At 36.1% G+C, this 23,146-nt stretch overlaps 1 protein-coding gene across 1 annotated transcript; it reads left to right on the top strand.

Moving 5' to 3' along the window:
• Nucleotides 1-87: 87 nt before the first annotated feature.
• AREL1 (apoptosis resistant E3 ubiquitin protein ligase 1) lies at nt 88-22,904 on the top strand. Its single transcript, XM_070940806.1, has 20 exons — nt 88-298; nt 5,570-5,769; nt 6,469-6,528; nt 7,961-8,190; nt 8,786-9,023; nt 10,739-10,908; nt 10,988-11,168; nt 12,336-12,583; nt 12,921-12,998; nt 13,404-13,545; nt 14,363-14,484; nt 15,336-15,411; nt 16,973-17,082; nt 17,396-17,575; nt 17,696-17,821; nt 18,126-18,255; nt 18,446-18,504; nt 19,427-19,516; nt 19,890-20,065; nt 20,278-22,904. Exons 3-20 carry the CDS (start codon nt 6,513-6,515, stop codon nt 20,378-20,380), a joined length of 2,475 nt encoding a protein of 824 aa, XP_070796907.1. The 5' UTR covers nt 88-298; nt 5,570-5,769; nt 6,469-6,512; the 3' UTR covers nt 20,381-22,904.
• Nucleotides 22,905-23,146: the final 242 nt, after the last annotated feature.

The raw sequence follows: 23,146 nt of genomic DNA, 5'->3' as shown, positions 1-23,146 counted from the left end.
GGAAGGAAGGAAGAGGGAAGGAAGTAGCTGCAGCAGCAGGAAGGGGGCGGTCCCCTCAGAAAATCCTGCCCCTCCTTGAAGAAACGGGCAGCCCAGTCTGGGTTTTTGCTTTCGTTAGTGCAGGCAGTAGGACAGCTGGAAACGCTGAGGAAGCAACAGGTGCTAAGAGCGACCACAGAGTTAAAATAGGCTGCAGGGATCTCAGCCGCGGATGGGAATCCTGCCAGTTGGGCTCGTTTGTTTCCAAACTCTCACTCTAACCAGCCGGGAAGAAGAAGGAGGAAATTTGACTCGGGGGGTATTTGGTTCTTCTCTCGCTTTCTTTTCTTTTTCTTCCCCTCGCACGAGGGTACTTTTTCCCCTCCGTCCGGGAGAAGAGGGAAAAAGCGGCGTGTTCCTACAATACTCTATATATGAATATCCTCTCCCTCTCGGGTGTTAGGAAAGGAGGAAAAGGGGAAAGTGGAGGCGCCCTTAAATTTATCTTTTTCATAATTTTCCCTTGGTTTACAATTCTTCCATCACTTCCCCATTCTAAAATTTGTCCTGGCCGGCTATTTAATATTTTTCATTATTTGATTTGGGAAGTTAACGTTTTATGATTTGTAGATAGCCTGGTCAGGTGTTGTTTTAGTTTTCAATGTTGTTTCATGCAGTGAGGTATTTTTTAATTGTTCTGGAAAGTGGTGTTAAATTCTAATTTGGTTAGTGCCAAAATTGCCCTGCCTATCAGGCTAGTAAAGAGTTACTTCTTAGTATGTGAATGGAGGGGAAAAAAAATCTACTAAAAGAGTAGTTCTGTTATAGCAGTGGTTCTCAACCTTCCTAATGCTGTGACCCTTTAATACAGTTCCTCATGTTGTGGTGACCCCCAACCATAAAATTATTCCTAAAACCATTGAAAATATGTGTTTTCCGATGGTCTTAGGTGACCCCTGTGAAAGGGTCGTTCGATCCCCAAAGGGTTCGCGACCCACAGGTTGAGAACCACTGTGTTATAGGGTTTCTCCCTCTTTAAAGTAATATATGGAATGTCAACAAGCTAAGTTACAATTGGAGGTGGTATTTCATTGTATGAAGTATATTATGACTTGCCCTCTAGAATTTGTTCTACACTGATCTTGGTTTTGTGAAATTTTCGGGAAAATTAGCATACAAATTGCAGGAAGTTAGTTTATTGGATCACTTCCAATTGATTTCTTATAATTGACTTTCATTTATTATATTCTTGTATAATATAGGTATTAGCTTGGTTCTTGTCAGATATTACTTCATAAAATAGTAATTTTAGATACATATTTGTTTTTCTTGTAAAGTTATTCTTACAGTATCTGTATATGCTAATCCACTCAAACTAAATAATTGGTTTTAAATGAATAATAATTGATTTATTTTTAATAGGGAATTTATTTTTAATACGGAATCTGCATTAATGTTATGTTAATCACTGTACAAACTCAATCAAAAGGATTTCCCAGCATATCTGGTGTAACATGGTGGAATAGCATATCTCAGAGTATGCTTGTGATTTCAGCATTCCCTGTATGGTAGTGATTTCTGGGTGAGAAACTTTGCCTTGAGTCAAACTGCTTGCTACTAATAAGCAGGTGGTAATGTAAAATAAATATTTACTGAGAGATAATATCAAAAATTGTGAAGAACTCTTAATATTGAAAAGTGTATTGTGTTGTCAACGAGAAAATAGATGTGTAGAAGAAAACATCTGGGTTATTTCACACTTATTTCAGATTATTTCTTTTGTAGATATTGATTATAAATATTGTTTCAATAGAAACTGTCAGTTACTGTAATCTTTAAAAGATCTATTCTCTGTCATTTCAGAGTGTATGACCCAAAGGATACTTTTTAACAAGAAAAATTCTAATTGAGAGTTAGAACAAACTTCCTAAAAGTAAAAGCAGTTTCACAGTGGAAACTATTATTCAGAAAATTAACCTGTTTCTCTTCATTGGTTGTGTTTCAAAGAAGGCTGATAAACCATCTGTTGTAGATATTTTATTTTGAATTCCTGCACTGACCAAGGTATTAGATATGATGGGCTAAATAATCTCTTTCTCATTCTGTGAGTTTTGTACCATGTGACTGAAACCTACATTTTTGTTTGTCAGATTTGAAATGAATTTGGGCAATTGGTTGATCTGTGCAATGTCATTCAAAATAATTCATGTAAAAATAAAGCCATCACTCTATTAGTTTTTGATAACTTCCAAAGAGGGAAAAAATAGGAATGTTTATGACTGAGGTAGCAGGAAATTAAAACATGGCATGACAGGCCTGACCTTTGTCCTCTTGATAATATTCTATTCTGTTTTTTGCAATTTAATTATTATCTTCTATGAACATTGTGTTTTCGTTGATGCAGTCCAGAACTGTGTATTTGTTTAAGCTTTTGCATCACAGTGCTGATTCTGGTTTTGTTTATGATTATCTAAAGCCTGTAGATTCTTATCTGTTGTATTATGGATACCAGTACATCAACTTTTTTTCTACATATAGTAAAGGATTTTTCCCTATTGAATGGACTATTCAGTATGTTTATATTATGATTTGATCCATGAGGTCAATTGTCAATTAAACTTATGAAATAAGAGTTGCAAACATCTATTTTTGATCTTCTGCTTATCTTGAATCATTCTTCAATGTGTTCTGTTTCTGTTAATGATTCAAGTATTTTATTAGCTTCCTTGGTTATGTGTACATCCATAAAGATTTCCAGGCAAACTGGAATAACTTGCCTATATATGATCATTCTTGCTTGGAGAGATGTCAGATCTCATCTCTGCACTTTGTTTTTTTAAAAAGCAATTTTATTCAATTTTTTAAAATAAATGTAGCAAAACGTAATATAAACTAAAGTAGAATAAAAAAGGGAACTTCAGAAGTTACAGAAAAAAGAAAAAAGACAAAAATGTAAAAAAGAAAAAGGCAACAAAGATAATACAGAAGTGACTTCCAACCTTCATCACACATGAGCATAAGCTTATATAATAAATTTTTCACCCTTTTCTAAAGTTACAAAGGAAAAAACCTTTTCTCCCCTTAGTCTTACTTTTATCTTTATGCAATCCATAAGAAGTTACCAGAAATATAAACAAATAATTTATCCCAGATCCAATAGTCTAACTTTATATTCTTTATTTTTTCTGTTCACAATCTTAATTTTTAAATCATTCTAATGGCATCGCAGGTATTTGACCTTTCATTCATCTTTGGCATTCAAGAATAACCTTCAAAGTTGTGTTTGTATGTGTGTGCATGTGTGGTGTACACATATAGGCATACAGAACATATAACTTTGAATAAATATATGTATACATGCTGATGCCTTTGGATAAAATGTGTTAGTTGGAAGAAACTTAAGGTAAAGAATTCTTGAGTTATATATAAGACATCTTGTTTCTGTTAAATTGGATCTTAATTCCTTTGGACAGTCAGCACAGAATATTCAGTGAACCACCTAAACCAAAGATATAGCAAGCAACTGAAAAGATTTGATAAATTATTGGCCTTTCTATTGAAACAGCAAGAACTAAGTATCATTTGTACTATTAAGGATGCTTAGAGAAAAGCATGTAATAACTCTGTTTTGACAAATCAATATTTTTTAAACTTTATTAAATTGAGAAAGAGGTTAGTGTTGTGACCTAGGCTTACTAAATCATTACAATACACAATAAGTCCCAAACAAACCTATTTTATTGTAACAGCTGAGAATTACGTTCATTCCCAGCTGAGTCCCAATTAGTTGCAAAACAAGTCCTTCAGAAGAAGTTCTTCGGGATTATCACCAACCTTTATCTTCTTTGACATCCTGGCAAAGGCCTTACTTTAAAGCCCCATGAAGTTCACAAACAAGATGCCGACTGGAAACAGAGTTAGCAACATTGCTTTCTTGCAAAAAGGCCCAAATGCCTCTGTTTCTCTTTCAAGCCTTATGGGAGGGGCCAATCATCTCCTGGCCTTACTCCCGAGTCGTCCCTTTTGCTTTAGCTGCTCTTGCCTTCTGGCAGCTCTGCACATGCGTACACTAGGAACAGGCTCCTCCTGTTCCTCTGCCTCTCTGCTGTCCGACTCTGGGGGCTCCGGTGTCCGCGCATCACTCCCAGATGGCCCTGGCCCCATCTCTGCCTCCGACGCAGAGCCAACCTCAGGGCCTTCCCCAGACTCCAGGACTGGTCCATGTTCCTCTCCAGCCTCCTCACTGTCTGACTCCACTGCCAGCTCCGCAAGCTGCTGGTGGACCACAATAGTTAGTAGCACAGAAATTAACATTTTAAAATGAAATAGCTCTTCTAAAGATCATATATGACAGGGTTTTTTTTAATAATAATACTGTGAAATCTGTGAGAACAGGACAAGCTTCCTGACCTTATGCTTATCCTATTTAGTGGTATTGAACATATATTGTTTGAAGGAATAGAGTACTTTTTTGTTAAAAAAATCCATATTTGGGGGGAATAAGTTTGTTTATTGTACAAGCTTTAGCATGTGACTCTTATGTAAGATTCCAAAGTATTATCTACAATAATCCATCTTGTGCCTTCTGGTTTTATAGAAAATGACAAAGATTAGATAATACTAGATAACTAATTGAAATTCTTGATATACATTAAGAAAAGCTAGAATTAGCAAAAATTATTTCACTAGGTTTGGAAAAGGAATTGACAGTTGATTACAGCTAGTCCTCAACTCATGACCGATTGCTAAGAAACCGGTCAAAGTTACAATGGACCCCCAGAAAGGGATTTATGACCCAGATTCAAAGTTCTGATATCCAGACACCCCCTCCCCCCTATATATGACTGCATTTTGGGTGCTGAGCAACTGTATGCATTCATGGCCGTTTGCAATAATGAGACTGCAATTTATGACATTTTTGTAGGAAACCAGGGTTTACTTCCAATTTCCAACATAAACTGCCCCACAATGAACAATGGATTTGCTTACTGTGGCATTTACTTTAAGATTATAGGGTTATTTGTTAATTTATTTTATTTAATTGCCACCTAACTCCCTTCAAGGCGACTCTTAGCTTAATGACTGCCGCCAAAAAGGTTGTAAAATTGGGTGCGATCATGCAGTGACCTGCTTTACAATCTTCATGACTTACGACAAAAATTATGAACTTGGTCGTAAGTCAAGGATTGCCTGTACTCTGAATGCTATTTAGAAGGCACCATAGCTTTCTTCTGCCCTGCATCATTTTATATGCTAAATTGTTAACTAAATTGTTTTATATGCTAAATTGTTAACTTTGCTGATGGCTTGGAGAAGAACCATTGCCATTTCATTTTATTTACATGGAACATACATATCATTGTAACTGCCTTTCTCTCCTGTTCAGTTCATAATACATTTGTCAGCTTGTTAAATCCATGTCTCCTTCAGTTGAAGCTTGACTCACTTGTAGGTATCTTGGTAACAGTTTTGAAGTGGTTTGCTATAGCCCTTTTGTGGGACTTTTTAACCTTTTTAGTTGCCCCACCCAAAATGCTTTTAAATCATACATAATACACATAATGATTGCTACTGCTTGTTTTCATTTCAGGTTTGAGAGCTTCATGGTCTGATAATGCAGAGTGTCACTTCTTGGGATGGTCACTTCATTGCTTCATTTGATTTCCTGGCTCTGAGCTCCTATTGTGATTTCCAGGATCCTATGGATATGCCTGGTATCTACCCTGAATAAACGTGCAGAGGAATGGGCACTCCCACTTTGGCTTTCTGGACATGGGAGTTTGAATAAAGGTAATTCTTTTAATTAGCTGGAAGGATGTGGAAGATGCTTGTGCAGGCTGTGAAGTAAGGCATGGTAAAGAGAATAGGGATAGGTCCAGTACAGAATTCCAACATAATAAAAAGTGTTACTGTTACTAGATGACATTATTGTGCTTATAAAGTGTATTAGCAAGTCTTACTGTCCCCTGATTTGACACTTCTGAACCCTGCTCTCTTGGTAGCAATCCTGGCAGACCTTTCTGCATATTAAGTATTAATATTCTAGGTGGTAATGATGATTTACAAGATTTATTTAGGCTTCTGAAGTCTATTGGGTAATTGTTATCATCTTAAAACCTTCTTAATCATTGAATATTCTTCCAACTGGTAGAATGAAGAATGAGTGGCACATTATGGTTTAAGGTTGTTTTTCTGAAAATAGAATAGGAGGATCATGATGCCATTTCTTGGAAAAGTGTAGTATGTAAAAAGCAATAAATAAATAACTAAAAGAGTTCTTGGAGATTATTGCTAGTAGTCAGTTTTTTAATGTTTAAAACTATTAACTTCTTGTATTTCCAAAAGCTACGACTGACCTCACCTTGTTTCTTTCTTCAAAAATGGAAGTTAAAGAACCAAAGAATGCTTAGTGTTTTTTGTGGAGACCAAACATTTTGTAGATCTACCTAGATTTTTTTATTTGTGCTAGATCTGTTTTTTTCTTTCTAGATGCAGCTGTAATCCTCGGCTGTGTGTCTCATTGAAAGGACCTAATGTTTTACATTATTGGTAAGGAAAGACAATCTATTCATAGAATCTAAAAGGAACCTTCAAGATTTCATTCTTTTAACTTACAAGTAGTCCTCAACTTACGATCATTTGTTTAATGACTGTTCAAAGTTACAAAAACAGCCTCTAAAAAAGTGATTTACGACCCATCCTCTATGTTATGACCATTGCACCACCCCCATGGTCACTTGATCACAATTTGGATGCTTGACAACTGGCTGATATTTACAATGGTTCCAGTTTGTAGTCAAATGATTGTTGTGATTATAATCACAACAATCTGTGAACTTCTCAGCTGGCTTCTGGCAAGCAAAGTCAATTGGGGAAGTCAGATTGGCTTAATGACTGCATGATTCCCTTAATGGTCACATGATTCGCCTAACAACTGCAGTAAAAATGATTGTAAAAATGGTCACTTGAAGAGTCACTTAATGACCAAAATTCATACCTTTGCTATGAATTGCTAATTGTGGTAATAGGTCAAGGACTACTTGTAGTTTTTTGAATGGTGTCTGTTTTCATAACACTATTGAGCCTATTCAATTCTATTTCCTTTTTTCCTGCAAAGTAATCCACAGATCTTCCCTAGTTTCTTTGTAATGATGCCAGTAATGGCCAAAAATATTTTAGTAACAGGCTGAAAATTCAAATGGTGCTCATGTGTAACGTTGTGTATTTAGCCATATATAGGGAGAGTCAGTTTGGTGTAGTGATTAAGAGGTCATTGTGAATTCTAGGTCTGCCATAGGCTTGAAAGCCAGCTGCTTGTTGTGGGTAAAACAGGAAGCAGGAGTATTATATAAGTTTACCACTTAGAGTTATCTTCTCTCTATATAAATAAAAATGTAATAAAAATCTAATAATCAAATACAAAATTGATAATCTGGAACTTTAATATCTCAGAAGGCTTTATTTTTATTTTAATCCCGTTAATTGAAGCGATTCCCTATATTTTTTTTTTACTTCAAGGTTAAATATTATAAATTCTCATCCAAAGTAACTATAACACCGCAATTGAGCCCAACATTTCTGTTGCTAAGCAAGACACTTGTGAATTTTGCCCCATTTTACAACCTTTCTTGCCAAAGTTGTTAAGTGAATCACTGCAGTTGTTAAATTAGTACCACGGTTATTAAGTGAATCTGCTTCCTCATTGTCTTTGCTTGTCAGAGAGACCCTGCTGCAACCATCATAAATATGAGTCAATTGCCAAGTGTCTGAATTTTGATCATTTGACCCTGTGGGTATGGTGCAACTGTGTTAAGTGAGATAAACGTTCATAAGTCATTTTTTTGAGCACTGTTGTAACTTTGAACGGTCACTAAACAAAGTGGTGTAAGTTGAGGATTACTTGTAATATGAAATAGCCATGGTGATGGATTTTGAGAGTTTTGTTGGGCCCTATAAATATTATATCTTTTCTGTTTGACAGGTGGGATCACAGTGGTATCTGTGGTAGCTTTCTTTTTCACCATTAAGTTCCTCTTTGAGCTTGCCGCACGTGTAGTCAGCTTCCTCCAGCATGAAGACCGGGAACGTCGAGGAGAACGGACCATTTATGACTATGTGCGAGGCAATTACTTGGACCCCCGCTCTTGTAAAGTCTTCTGGGATTGGAAGGATCCCTGTGAGGTGGGACGTAGTATGGCCTTCCGAGTGCATGTAAGAGGAAATTTCCATTTTATGATAATTTGAGAAAGTGCAGAACAAAAAATCCAGGCAATCGGAGCTAAAAACATAAATAATTTGGGTAAATTCTGGAGACAGTGGAGGATAGGGAGACCTGGCATGCTGCTATGGTTCATAGGGTTGTGAAGAGTCGGACATGAGTTATTGACTGAACAACAACAAAACTAATAAAAAAAACCTAATAAGGGTGATTCCCCCCCCCTCCCCAGCCTGCTTTTCCTCCTTTTTTGGTATCATTATATGTGTTGATCATTCTCTGTACTGCAAATATTTTTAACCTCAGGTTTGGTTACAGAGTTGTGTGTGCTGAATTTAGACGTTATTAAACCCTTGTAAGAATATTTTGTTTCTTTATTCTTTCTTTATTAATTTATCTTAATTGGCGACTTCAGATTTGGATCTTATACTGTATGTATGTATGTATATGCATGTATATTGAAGCAAAGATTTCCACCACAACTCGTAATGTCAGCAAGATGATTTAATTTACTGCATCTTTTAATGGCTGATGTAAGAGCTTAATGCTGTTGCAGTCTGCTGTTCACTTGGCTTCTTAATTCCCATACAGTTGTTTTATAAGAATGGCCAGCCTTTCCCTGCTCATCATCCTGTTGGACTGCGAATTCACATCTGCCATGTGGAGTTAGCAATAGATATTCCTGTCACCCAGGAAGTGCTTCAAGAACCCAGTTCCAATGTGGTAAAGGTGGCATTCACTGTGCGCAGAGCTGGGCGGTATGAGATAAGCGTAAAACTTGGAGGCTTGAATGTTGCGTATAGTCCTTACTATAAAGTATTTCAACCAGGTAAGTGTTTCTTAAAGCAAAAACAAGTAGTTGGCAATAATATACCCTAATGTTGGTCTGTATTATATTTTTTGGTGCCATGGCTATATTAAATGATGCTGAGTAGATTACATCTTTACTAGCTTTGGGATTAAACTATTAATTTATGGTAAAATTTAATTAATGGACATACTGAAATTCCTATAGAATGCCTATTTAAGAAAAAAACCCCTATTTTTAGTATCAAGTCATAAAATAACAAATTTTGTTCATCTGTTCTACTAGTCCAGTTTCTAGAAATTTTTTAAATAGCTTTGTACTCCATTTTGTCCTGCATGGATAAACATATTAGAATCAAATCATAGCCTCAATCCAACTGATGCACATAATTCAAGATTTCTTAATATTTTCCCTTTGATGAATGTAGAAAATATTCCATGCACATGGGAAATAGTACACTAATTATATTAGAAGATTGAGCAATAGTAAAATCCTGGTTCTTTGCTGCTACCATCATACTCATAGAACAAACCCTAAAATGAGTTCTTAACTTGTGTTCATTGAGATTCATATTACCAATAGAAGAGAATATATTGTAGCTCAGAGTTGAACTGTGGGGTCCTTGGTGCTCTCCGAACTTGGCTCTTTTCTTGGAGACATTTTGTTACCCAACTAGTTATCATTAGTGGTAGAAAAGAGTGGGATTTGCTTTCAGTTCATATTTTTGTTTCTGTGTTCAAACAAACAAAACACCTTGCCAGCAGTCAACATCCAGATAAGCAGAAATTAACACCGAGATGGTGTACTTTATGCTCCTCTTCTCCCTTTCTATTTGTTGGTGTTATTTATTTATTGTTTTATTGTAATGTTTACCAGTTTTTATGTTTTTAAGCTGCCCAGAGTTGCCTCTGAATGAGATGGGCACATATAAATTTAATAAATAAATAAAAATAAACAAGATTAAACTAGACCAACAATCAAACAGTAAAAATACCTCAGTCAAGGAATTGCCAACTCAGAGAAACAAGCTAACAAAGAAACACCAATATAGATTTCAAGGAATCACCAATACCAATAGGACAAGCCATTACTATATAAACAGAGAGCAGACCCCACTCCCATCACTGATGATGTTACCTAGTTGGGTGATAAGATGTCTGCAAGAAAACAAGTTCAGAGAGCACCAACGACCCTACAGACATTCATGTGGTTTTCACCACTGTATTTTGCCTGTCAACATACCTGTTTTTAATTGCTTCCAATATCTTGTAAATTAAAAAGATGGAATAAACACAATCCAGTGGGAAGAGGTTCAAAAGCAAACTTAACTATAACCTGAGTCATTGTATTCACTATAGGTGTCTGGAAATAATAATTTACCCAGTTGGTCTCCTGGTACATATTCTGTCCTTAAATATTTATGGTGCATTTCATCATGAATAATTTTATCCAAGTGAAAAATTCTGCCATGTTCCAACAATCTCTTTTTTAGCGATGTAAATGTGAAATTAGTTCTGTCATATGTGTTACTGCATGAAACATTGGGTTGACTCTGTGCCATAACCCAGAAATAGTGATTTCTTCACTCTGTACATTTTGGGGTGTAGAAATGTTTGTTTGTTAGCCAACACTGGTTGCTTCATTTAGTATCAATCCTATTTCTACATCATTAGATCTTTGCAAATACCCTCCTTGTATTTTTATAAGGGATTTGTGCAATGTATTTCTTATTTCAGGGATGGTAGTTCCCTCGAAAACCAAAATTGCCTGCCATTTCTCCACTCTGGTGCTGACATGTGGGCAGCCACATACTTTGCAAATAGTTCCCAGAGATGAATATGATAACCCTACTAGCAACTCAGTATCATTGATAGATGAGCACAATTACAGCCTCTTGATCCATGAAGTAAGTGAACTCTGTATATCTTCTCACATCAAACTTCAGACCATACCAATGTCTCCTAACTCATATTTATTTTGTCTAGCTTGGCCCTCAGGAAGAAGAGCCTTCTGATGTTTTGTTTGAAAAGTCTGTGATGTCCAATCAACAGACTTGCCAAGTTTTCCTGAGACTCACCCTACTGCATAGGGGTTGTTTCCGTGCCTGCATCTCTTACCAAAACCAGCCTATTAGTAATGGAGAGTTTGACATAATAGTTCTCAGTGGTAAGTGAATTGTTTTTTATATTTTGTGTATAGAATTTCAACCTGGTATGTAGTCTTCAAAACAACATTGTGCACTTCATACTACAGTTAAAAATCTGGGTTTCTCAAATGTAATCCTTGTATTCTGCTTTTTGGCATCTCATTATCTTGTGTCCTGTTATAAGCATCTTAAACTGAAAATAGCAATGTCATTATTTCCTTGCTTGTTTTTTGAAATTGTTAATAGTAAAGAAAGATATTTTAAATAAAAACATTATAGACTTTGATGCATGCATTCCTTGAATAAATAATTTAATTTTATATACATAAAGTGTTTTGGAATTTATAGTAGATATGCAATCTCAGCATATGAAATCTGAAGAAAAGTTGGCAAATTATAAATGAACCATTCCAGCACATAGTTTACTGGTTTGAAAAAATTTATTTATAGTAGAAAAGCAATAGGCTTGAGGAATTTCCATGTCATTTCCCTCTTCTGCTTCTCTGAATCCATCTTCCAAAATATTGAAACGTACACATATGTTCAATTGATATCAGTCCTGTTTAGGACTGAACACATGAAATTTAAAATGTAATATATTTGGGCTGCAAATATTTGCAATGCCCCATAGTTGTTTCTGCCCCATTCGTCATGTTTTATTCCTGCCCCATTCGTCATGGAGTGGCAAGATTTAAAAGAGAAAATGACTGGAAGAATCAGAAGTAGTGGGCATAGCCTGTCACTCGACTCACATTAAAACCAACCCACTCAAAAAGTGCTATTGAGCATTAAGCCTCAATGAAATAATCTTGAATACACATGTGCCTTCAAATCAGTATTGACTCCTAGTGACTGCCTAAACAAACCTCTGCAGGGTTTTTTTGTAAGATTTTCAGGAGTGCTTTGCTTCCTGTTTCCTAGACTTCCAAGAGAAGGATTGGCTCATGGTTACTCAGGTGGCTTTGTTCCTAAGGCAGGACTAGAACTGCTCTCCCAGTTTCTAGCCTGATGCCTTAACCACTAGACCAAACTGGCTCTCTATGAAATATCCTAATCATTAAGAACAAAACAAATGCACTGCAAAATAATATTTTGGATCCACAACATTTTAAAAACCCAGCTGAATAACTTGTGTTTCTATTCTGAGCTTTGCCTTGTGTTATACTTTATACCTGTCTGTCCTGCAGAGGATGAAAAGAACATCGTAGAGCGTAATGTTTCTACCTCAGGGGTCAGTATCTACTTTGAAGCCTACCTGTATAATGCTAATAGCTATACCAACACTCAGTGGCATCTTCCACCCCTGAATTTGGGCTCCTTTCAGCGACGACTTTCCACTGCTACTGAGGATGAGGATGAAGACTCTCCTTCTGATAGCCCGACCCCTGAAAAACTGAAGAAACCCAAAAAAGTTTATTGCTATGTTTCACCTAAAGTAAGAATATTTCTTTTATCAGTTTTCCATTCAGGCAATAACTACGTTTGCACAGTTCTCATTGTCACTGTTTGGTAAGTTTCTAATTAGCGGTCATCTTCTAGAATGGTCTCAATGTGATGGTTATGAGGACAGTTGTATTGTGCTCCAGAGCTTTTCTACAAGGTGGCAGAAATGTTTGTGTTGCTATGGCTCATCTCTATGTTAGTGACAAATCTGAATTGTGGCTAAAGCTTACTTTTGTTATATTAAAAAAAAAATGGATTTGTTCATTGTTGACATCTTTTCAGAATAATGCATTCATGAAAATATGATTTCTGTTTTCTTTGCCTCAAAGCAATTCTCAGTGAAAGAATTCTACTTGAAGATTATTCCTTGGCGTCTCTTTACTTTCCGAGTATGTCCTGGCACCAAAGTGAGTTTGTGGAACTCCTTGCTATGTGGTGGGGCATGTTTTGTTTTGAGAAAGTTTGTGGCATGAGGGGATTCAAATACTATATTTCATTTGCAGGCCTAAATGAGATTTTTAGTTGGCATTTTAGATTATTCTGGGGAATTTACTGTGGTGTTGTCCTGTACTACATCCTGCAACCTGTCATTCAACTTCATTTTCCTTTGTTCCCTGAGCAAACAGATTCACTCTGTGGGAAATGGAATTTATAAATCACCTTTTTTTTGCAAGCCAGTCCAGAACAAGGGGTGGGACAAGGGAATATGCACAAACACTGCTAATTGCATTTGCTTCATGTGCTGTGCTTTCTGGAGAATGATGGTTCCTTCTTCCTTCCCCTCCCCCATTTCTTGCATTTCTTGGTGTTAGTTTTCTTATCATGGGCCAGATCCTGTACACAAATTGCTGACATTGGTGGTGGATGATGGGATCCAGCCTCCTGTGGAGCTGAGCTGCAAAGAGAGGAACATCTTGGCAGCCACTTTTATTCGTTCTCTGCATAAAAATATAGGTAAAAGGAGTCAAGAGCAGAAGGCTCTACTGATTGGTGTGTAATGAATCATAAGCATTTGTGCCACTGATAGATTTTGTACCATTCATTCATTCATTCATTCAATTTGCTTGCCGCCCATTTTGCTGCAACGCGAAACTTAGTGTGACATTAATTCATAAATGTGAAAGATGAATAGAATGCTTTAACTAAAGTATGTATAAGTATAGAGCAACTATATATCTTTCTGTATACCATATAAGCTTTCTAATCCATTTGGATATTTCTTTATTTGGAGAGATTATTTATCTCTTCTCTGCAATTGTAAAAATCTTGTGCTTCCACAATAGGGAATGCAAACAGTGCTCTAATATGTGGAACGTATGTGTGTGAATATATGTTTGTGTGCATAAAAATTCAGATGGGAAAAGAGAAAAAAAAAAGGGACAGAAAATTTTAATAAATAGAAATTTTATTTCCCTATTCTATAAGATAGTGCTTTTTGTCATGATTTGCTTCTCTTATATAATGAATTTTTTGAAACAGAATTTGTTAATTTAAGTACAATTATGTTTTATTTTAATATTTGTATATGTTTCAATTGTTTTAATGTTGTGAGGTTCCTGCAGTCATTTACTTGAGATGGGCAGCTATATAAATCAAATAAATAAATACAATTATGCATGATCTGCTGCAGGTTATCTGTAATATATTTCAGAGATAAAGCAAAACTGTTAGTTTAAGGTTGTTATGGCCGAGAAATCTCTTATTGTACACTAAAAATGTTCATGGGGACCTTGAAAAGTTCCAGATATGATTCTGGGCCTATTCATTTCAGGAGGCTCAGAGACTTTTCAAGACAAAGTCAACTTCTTCCAGAGAGAATTACGTCAGGTGCATATGAAGAAACCTCATTCCAAAATTTCTTTGAAAGTTAGCCGCCTTAATCTTCTGGATTCAGTGAGTATGTCTAATGTAGAAGTGTTGGAAAATACTTATTCTAGAGTAGAAATAACAACAATATATAATTCAAAATATATTACCCTTTAGGATACAAATTCTTTTTTAAAATATATAATTATATTAAAAGTTTTAAAAATAAAAGTAAAAAGTAATACAAACTAATAGAAAGTAAGGAAGAAAAAAGAAAAAGAAAGAAATCAAAGAGAAAGATAAAAGTGTAAGAAAGAAAGAAACAATAAAAAACTAGGAAAAAAAGATACAAAGAAATGACTTTTGTTTTTACAGCAGTTATAAGTACAAATATAAATTTTCCTCTTTTTCTAAAGTTGCATCATGACTGTTTTCTATAATCTATCTAATCATATAAGTTTATTTTTTTCTGTTTTATACAAATTCTGTACACAGTTCTATTTCAAAACCAGTCTTACAATGTTCATTATCACAAAACTGTTGTCTATTTTAAATTTTGCTAAATAAAAAAACCCATTGGCAACTATATCCCTCTGCCTCCAATTGTTCTCTTGATTTTATTTTGTATTCCTCTTGATAAAATTCACATCACAATAAGTTAGGCAATTGTGTTTGCCTATTATTTCTTCTCTATAAAATGTTCTTGGGCTGAGAACCACAAAGTTGTTAGGACCCCACCTGGATTGTATCTCTTCTATATACTTAAAGTGGTACATCTAACATAAAGTCCACATTAACTTTGACATTATCATGTCACAACTGTCCATGCCATCCAAATCTCAGGATGTGCTCTTCTATTTCCAAAAGCCATACATTGACAGTATTTATAGATGAAATATCAGATTTCATGCTATGTCTTGATTTTATTTTACTCATAGACTCTGAAAGCCACACGGAATTTTTCTGTTTCTGATTGGAGCAAAAATTTTGAAGTGACTTTTCAGGATGAAGAAGGTATGTTAATTTGTTGAGATATTGAAGAAAGCAAAGTCTGTCTGTTTTGGCTTTCTGCAATGCAGTTATTTATTTTATTTTATTATTTATTTCATATATATATAGAGAGAGAGAGGGAGGGAGGGGAACTGTTGTTAATTGATCAAATACCTCCACTGTGATGGATCCCCATTGGGGCCCCAAGCTAACTGGCAGAGCCAGTTCTTTAGGCTCTTAAAAAAGCTCAGGAGGATTGGAGCTGGGCTCACAGTGTTCCACAGGGCTGGAGCAATAGCAGAAAAAGCCCTTCTCCTGGGCCCTGCTAGCCAGAATAATCAGGCTGACAGGATAACATCATGCCTCCTCTGCTGGTATGGGTGGGAGAGGCAATGGGATGAGACAGTTCCTCAAGTAGCCTGGACCCATGCCGAAATCTTAAATTGCACCTGGAAATAGACTGGCAGCCAATGCAACTTGCAAAGCAGTGGTATTACATGGGCCATTCTTTGGGCCCCAAGAACTGCCCGCACCATTGCATTCTGCACTAGTTGTAGCTTCCAAATGCTCTTTAAGGGTAGCCCCATGTAGAGCAAATTACAACAGTCCAACCGTGAGATGAATAGCCTGAATGACTGACAAAAGCCAAAACATCTATAGATTTAATTATACAGTATATATCAAACATTTTTGGATGTACTCTCCAATATAAACAATTCTTATTTTACAAATAAAACAATATTTGAGTATCTCAAAGGTGCTTTTCCAAAAGGCAACTGGACTTTCTTGCTTTCTTCCTTGAAAACATTTCACTTCTCATCCAAGAATCTTCTTCAGTTGTCACCTTTGCGACAACCATGACTTGGATGATTGAGAATTTCCATAGACAATATTTGGGTACATTAAAAATTGCCCATTAAATCATACCCAAAGTATGATGCTGAATAAAATAATCATCCAAGTTTCTTTAATCTAATTACATGAATCTTTTTGCTACGTTCATTGAATGTGGAGGATATAGAATAATATTCTCTTCATGCCACACTTTCTGAGGAATACAACAGAAAATTTCATATTGGCTTTCCCAGTCTCTGAAACTCTGTGTCATGGAAGGCTAGACTAGCTCTGTTGCCCTTCTACCTGCATGAAAAGAAAATTGTTACTAAAACAGATGTTTGGTGAGTCAACTGACCTGTTACTGAAATAGATTTTAATTTGACATTTGGTTTTTTTAATGAATTTGGTTTGAAAAATTTATTTACAACTATGTTATTTCATTTATTTCAATGAAAAGAACAGTTATAAACTTAAGCCCACAGTGATAAAAATTTGGAACATAATGTTACAGTTGAGCACTGTGTAATAAAAGACATCATGTTTAGAAATATATTTTTCTTTGATCACTGTATTCTTGATTGCATGTTGTTGTTAGCTGTTAGTTGCGAAGTTGTGACTGACCCATCGCGACCCCATGGACAACATTCCTCCAGGCCTTACTCTCCTCTACCATCCTCTGGAGTCCATCTAAGCTTGATTGCATAGGCTTCCCTAAGATCTACCTGATTTTTGTTTTTTTTCCTTGCAGCCTTGGATTGGGGAGGTCCTCGTAGAGAGTGGTTTGAACTGATTTGTAAAGTTTTGTTTGATACAACCAACCAACTATTTACTCGCTTCAGTGATAATAATCAAGCACTGGTGGGTATCTTTCTATTGATCATAGTGGAAATAGAGTATTTGTCTGTTTCTTCTGTTTAGAGGCTTATGACAAAACAGTTGCATATTTTTCCAAGTTCTGAGTCTTAAAATGTCACTCTAATGCCCAGTTCAGACCTGGGCATTTTACAGCCCACAGGGCACATCCATCCCTTTGACTGTCCCTGTCTAGTCTGTGGCAGCAATGACGGGGCAGTGGGGCAGCATAACATTTTTAGTTTCTTATGTAAGAAACTTAATTGTCCACCTCTCCTCTACTGATTATCATTCTCATTGTGAGCTTTCTTGTTTGTAGGTACACCCCAATCCTAATCGACCTTCTTATCTAAGACTGAAGATATATGAATTTGCAGGACGCTTAGTTGGAAAGTGTCTTTATGAGTCATCTCTGGGAGGAGCTTATAAGCAGTTGGTGAAAGCTCGATTCACACGATCGTTCCTGGCTCAGATCATAGGATTAAGAATGCATTACAAGGTAAAATAGCTCTTAATTTTTTCATTTTCTTTTAGAAAATAAAGGAGAGATCAAGATTTTGCACTGTGTCTTAACTTTATTTACTATCTTGTCCTTGTTTCCATTTTGTTTTTCTTTCAGTATTTTGAGACAGATGACCCAGAGTTCTATAAATCTAAAGTTTGCTTTATTCTGAATAATGATGTGAATGAAATGGAGTTAGTTTTTGCTGAGGAAAAATACAACAGAGGTGGACAGCTCGAGAAGGTGAGAAATCAGTTGTTGATAAGTTATTGATCTTTTATTCTCATATTGCTGTACTATTGCTTTCTTTTTCATCATTTATTCTATGGTTCCTTTACTGTTGTTTACACTTCTTTTCATTTCTCCATTTTTATTGTTGTAAGCCGCCTAGAGTAGCCCCATGGTGAGATCAACAGTAAATAAATTTAACGAACAAGCGAACAAACAAGATACAATTTAGATGTCTCCCATTTAGAATGGGAAAAGGATATCATATGAAAAGATGTACTTTTTTCACCCACCAGACATTCTCTCAATTTTTTTTCAGGTAGTTGAACTGTTAACAGGGGGTGCTCAAATGCCAGTGACCAATGAGAATAAAATATTGTACCTGAATCTGCTTGCACAGTATCGATTAGCCAATCAAGTTAGAGAAGAAGTGGAACATTTTTTGAAAGGTAATGAACAAAATATGATCTTTGAATTATTTTGTTTTGCTTTGTTTTTTTTTTTTTTTTTGCTTTGTTGTTTCTTCCAAAGTGAATATTATTCGTTTAAAAGAAGAAGAAAATCAGGAAATTTGATTGGGGTTTTAATCCCCATTGCAGGTTGTTGTGGTTGTTTATCTATTATGCTGCTTTCTTTTAGGTCTCAATGAATTGGTTCCTGAAAACCTCTTGGCTATTTTTGATGAAAATGAACTTGAGGTGAGAAATTGGACTTTGCTGTCATTAAGAACAGGAGCATATTCTCAGTGAAATATGAGACAGTAGAATAGTTGGTGCTGGCATCCCATTTATGAATGATTGTCTTGTTTGTATAAAATATATAACTTAACCAACATTATATTTTTGTGGCTAAGGTAAAGTTGCTCATGAACCGAGCTCCGTTCTTGAATATGCTTCCTGCTTAAAAGATCTTTCCAATCTAAGATGGAGAAGGAAGTTGCAAACATAGGCTATGTGCATTTTGGAGAAATGGTGCCTTGCATTGCTTTTTAATAGTATTTTTTCATACTGTAAATTTATTCGGGTGTTTGAAATTATATTCCACAGAACCTGGGTTTCCTGAAAGACCAAGAGATTTGAAAAAAAAAATTCACTCAAATAGAGCCAGGGGCTTCCAAATTATTAGCTGGAAAATGGAATCATTCTTTGTGCTTTAATTCACAAATAGAAATTTTTTTCCCTGTTCTGGCCATTTGCCCTCCATCCTGCAATTTTAAAATTTGTACTGTTGAAATTTAGCAGAAAAAAGTGCAGGGGACTGTGTAACATAGTAACATTATGTTATTATGTTATTATAATGTAATGTTACGTTAACATTGTAATGTTAACATTATAACATTACAGTAAGGAAGAAAGTGAGATTATTAACTTGGTCTTTATACTTAAAAAAATGTTTGTAAAAGAATATTTTGTAAATTACAGATATTTGTGAAAATGCTGAACATCCTTGTTGCTCATTGGTTGGTGTCATTATGCTATAATCAATTCAACACCTGAGCTTGCTATTAAATGTTTCTATTCTTAATTCTGAGCATTTAAGGTTAACCGAATGATGTGTGGTTTGAAAGAAAAACATCAGAAGGGTTTTTCTTTTAGAAAACAATGTTTATTTTTCTTCTAGTTGCTGATGTGTGGCACAGGAGATATCAATGTCTGTGATTTCAAAGCACATGCTGTGGTAGTGGGTGGTTCATGGCACTTCCGAGAGAAGGTAGCATGAATTCCTTCCTCCATCTCAGTGTTGATGATAATAGCAATGTTGATTTTCTATGAAAAAGAGAATAATGCTTCATATATTAGGAGAGGCATAATTAAAAACATAATTATTAAACGTATAAGCTGGCTGAATTTTCTATAGATTTCATCTTTCTGTGTAAACCTAAAAATGTTCTTTAAACATGTACTTTCTTTGTAATTGAAATATATTTGTATGATACCTTAGTTCACTTGTTAAATCATCTTCAGAATTGGCTATCTATGGCACCTAGGGGGATTATTTTGCTATAAATTTAGCAATGTACCCATCTCCTCACTTAATAATTTGGCATTCTTCTTGTTTCTCTGACCTTTACTGTAACTTCTAGGTGATGCGCTGGTTTTGGACAGTAGTGTCTAGTTTTACACAAGAGGAACTGGCTAGATTGCTGCAATTTACCACTGGTTCTTCTCAGCTGCCTCCTGGAGGATTTGCTGCACTTTGTCCATCTTTCCAAATTATTGCAGCTCCAACACATAGTACACTTCCTACAGCCCATACTTGGTAAGTATCTTCTAAGAGATTCTTTGTTGTTATCTGTAGCAAACATCATTCTGATAATCAGAAGTTTTTCACTGCTAAGAGTGTTTCTAGAGATTTGCAGTTGTTTATTGTACTGTGAATAGTTAAATACCTATTCTCTTGCATAGGAAAAATTGAAAGCATGGATTTCGATGTTTCACATTCTATACTATAAACTGTGTTCTTTCTTTCAGTTTTAACCAGCTGTGCCTCCCAACTTATGATTCTTATGAAGAGGTGCACAAGATGCTGCAGCTGGCCATCAGTGAGGGCTGTGAGGGCTTTGGTATGCTCTGACACCTACCGGAGGAACCCACTACCTTCCTTAATTCTTCAGGGCAAGGCTCAGTCTTACTTCACAGATCCTTCTGTCGCCCATCCGAAAGGCAGCAGAGAGCAGAAAAAGGCACCATGTGAATTGGAACAATTCAGAGTCTTATGCTGATCACTCCTTTCTCAGTATGGCACCTGTCCATGAAATGGGGTTCCCCTGTGGAGTGAGATTGGAGTTGTATTTCATGGGCATGATCTGTCTGGGATTTCTGATGGGAGGAAGCACGCAAACCAGTGTTGCAGCTTGGTACAGGAGACAATTAGGATAGTTATATAACTTGTTAATTTGGGGAGATGACTAGATGAGTTTGGGAGCCCTGAATCCCCAGATTACAGGAAGTCTTCATATCTTTCCATGCCTTGACCTAAGTTTTCATGTAAGCAATCCCCTTTTTACTTGGATGTTACAGGAAAGCTTTTAATTTTCTTAGCCACCTTGCACTGCATAATGCCACTTGTTTGTTCTGGTTGGTGAACAAGAACTCTATTACTGGAGCACAAGTGCTGATCCTTGACAGTGATTTTGGTCCTCCACCCAGTAGATGGAGGAGGAGCTGTTAAAACAATGGAAGAGTTTCCATTGATTTTTGCCAGTGAAGTTAAAGAATAGTGTAGCCTTCCAAATGCTGCAGTCTCTCCTGTGGATGCTCACTAATTGATTCTGGAAATTAAGGCTCATGAGAGTTTGAGTTCAGAAACTCTGGGGAGCCTCTTGTTAGCAACCTCTGTTCAGGTAATGGTAGCAAAAATTTTATTTCTTTGTCTTGAGTCAGGCAGTTAAACAAGGCAGTTATTCCAGCATTTTTCTTTTCTGTGTTCTGCATCAGAAGCATTCCATGATATTTTTAGGAGCTGATATTGAAGCTGTTTATTATTGACATGGAGGAAGTGGGCTTGCAAGGCAACACAGTGGACTACTGTTTGAACTAGAAGTGGACAGCTGTGTGAGTTGTCCTACGTTATTGATTTTTCAATTACAACACTTTTAGCACTCCCATTTCCTTGGCAATAATGAGTGGGAATTGAGGGGTCCCAGCTGGCAGCTCAACCAAGTTTTGTCAACAAAGCCAAAATCTGATTGGATAATAAAGCTGAGTATTTTGTTGGCACCTAAAGTGCATTTATCTTGGTCAGAGGAGACAGATACCAATGACTAGAGATTATAGTGTCATTACCTACTAAATAAGTCATTCTGCTACACACTGAGGCTCTAATTTTCTGGAGAAGAATAGGTATATCTTATGATACTATTTAATATTGTGGTTTACTTCTCCATCATCAATAGAATCATTTGCAAATTATAAAAAGACAGTTTGCAAATCTGCCTCATTAAATATTGTTAACTTTTTCTTCGTTTGAATGTGTATTGCATTTATAAAGAAATTCAAGCCATTATTTTGCCAAAAATGTTGGACTATTGAGTATTGAAATAATTCAGGGATCCCTTCCTTGGGAGGCATTCTTAGAGACCAACACTGTATTTTTCTCCATTGGCAGCCATTTTTTCTCCTTTAAGTAATTGCTTTTTTTTTTTTTAAAAAAAGCATGTAGGTACCATCTTGATTGTATTAAGAATAAATTCTTTGGTCAGTGCAATTAAGGCTTGTAAATGCCTTGAAACATTCATTGCCACTGCTCATCAGGGGACCAAACAAAGTCTATGCTGCATAGCTCAGCCAGGTGATGATTTAGAGGGTGGGGTGTTTCTTGATGCTGTTCCAGTCTTTTTTTTTGCTCCATTGACCTCCCAAGGGCATTCTCCGGCATGGCTGGAGGCTGGCTCTGCTACATTTTCCTCAGGAATCCTCTTTTTTCTTCTTTAGAGCTCAGTTGTTGTTTTTTAAATTGAGGATTGAGTGGCTGGATATTCAGCAGACATCTTCTGTTTGAAACCACTCTATTAATAAATGCTTTTGGCACTCTTGCCTCTTTGCAGAAGCCAAGGATTTTCTTTTTACGTAAGCAGAGTCAAAACAGTGGTAGATGCCCCTTGTTCTTAGCTAAAAATATAGTCTCAGAATTCCCTTAATTAACAGGGTCACATTTGTTCCAGTACTTTATAGTTTCAGTGCGTTTTCCTAAATCCTTGCTGCTTAATTCTTCCCTAAACCAGTTATAATACTCCAGTTCTTTTTGTGTGTCATGCTGCAGGCTGTGCTGTAACCAACTCTAGTGTGTGTGCACACACATGTGAGTGCTGAATAAGTTTTATGTTTCTTTGGTCCTTGTTTGTTTCACCTAATATGGAATAATTCCAGGGATAGAGATTTAGCTTGTGATATAGGCTCCTATAGATCTCTGTCTCTTGGATTGGATACCATAGGATACCCTACATATGAGACTATCTTGCATGCTTTAATATCAAGGCCTGTTACTTTAGCTTGGTCAGGGCCAGTTCCCAGTGGCCAGTTTCAGGTAGGATTCAGCAAGATTATGTAAGTCTCTAATGTAAATAGTTTGTACAATAAATAAAATATTTGAAATATGATTTGTCTGTCACTTTTTCTAAGACAGGATGCTTTAAATAATGAAGTAGAATATGTGTGAGCAGGTGGGTAGGGAAGATACTTTCTTAGGTATTTCTTCATTCATACTTTGGTTTGCTAATATCTGTAATATAATTCTAGACCAGGGGTGTCAAACTCGCGTCGTCACATGACGTATCAGGATTTTTTTCCCCTTCACTAAACTGGGCGGGGGTGGAACCAGCATGTGACGCATCCGGCTCGC

The sequence above is a fragment of the Pituophis catenifer genome, unplaced genomic scaffold, assembly GCF_029215685.1.
Source record: "Pituophis catenifer annectens isolate HBS135680 unplaced genomic scaffold, rPitCat1.0.hap2 SCAF_1, whole genome shotgun sequence".
Taxonomy (NCBI): domain Eukaryota; kingdom Metazoa; phylum Chordata; class Lepidosauria; order Squamata; family Colubridae; genus Pituophis; species Pituophis catenifer.
Note: the sequence above shows the minus strand (reverse complement) of the source record. Positions and strands in the feature narration are given on the sequence as shown.

What these genes read in the sequence shown, in the direction of transcription:
- AREL1 (XM_070940806.1), top strand. An exon ending in GCCTTAATCTTCTGGATTCA is followed by an intron (nt 14,485 to 15,335) that starts GTGAGTATGTCT and finishes TTTTACTCATAG; the next exon opens with ACTCTGAAAGCCACACGGAA. An exon ending in GACTTTTCAGGATGAAGAAG is followed by an intron (nt 15,412 to 16,972) that starts GTATGTTAATTT and finishes TTTTCCTTGCAG; the next exon opens with CCTTGGATTGGGGAGGTCCT.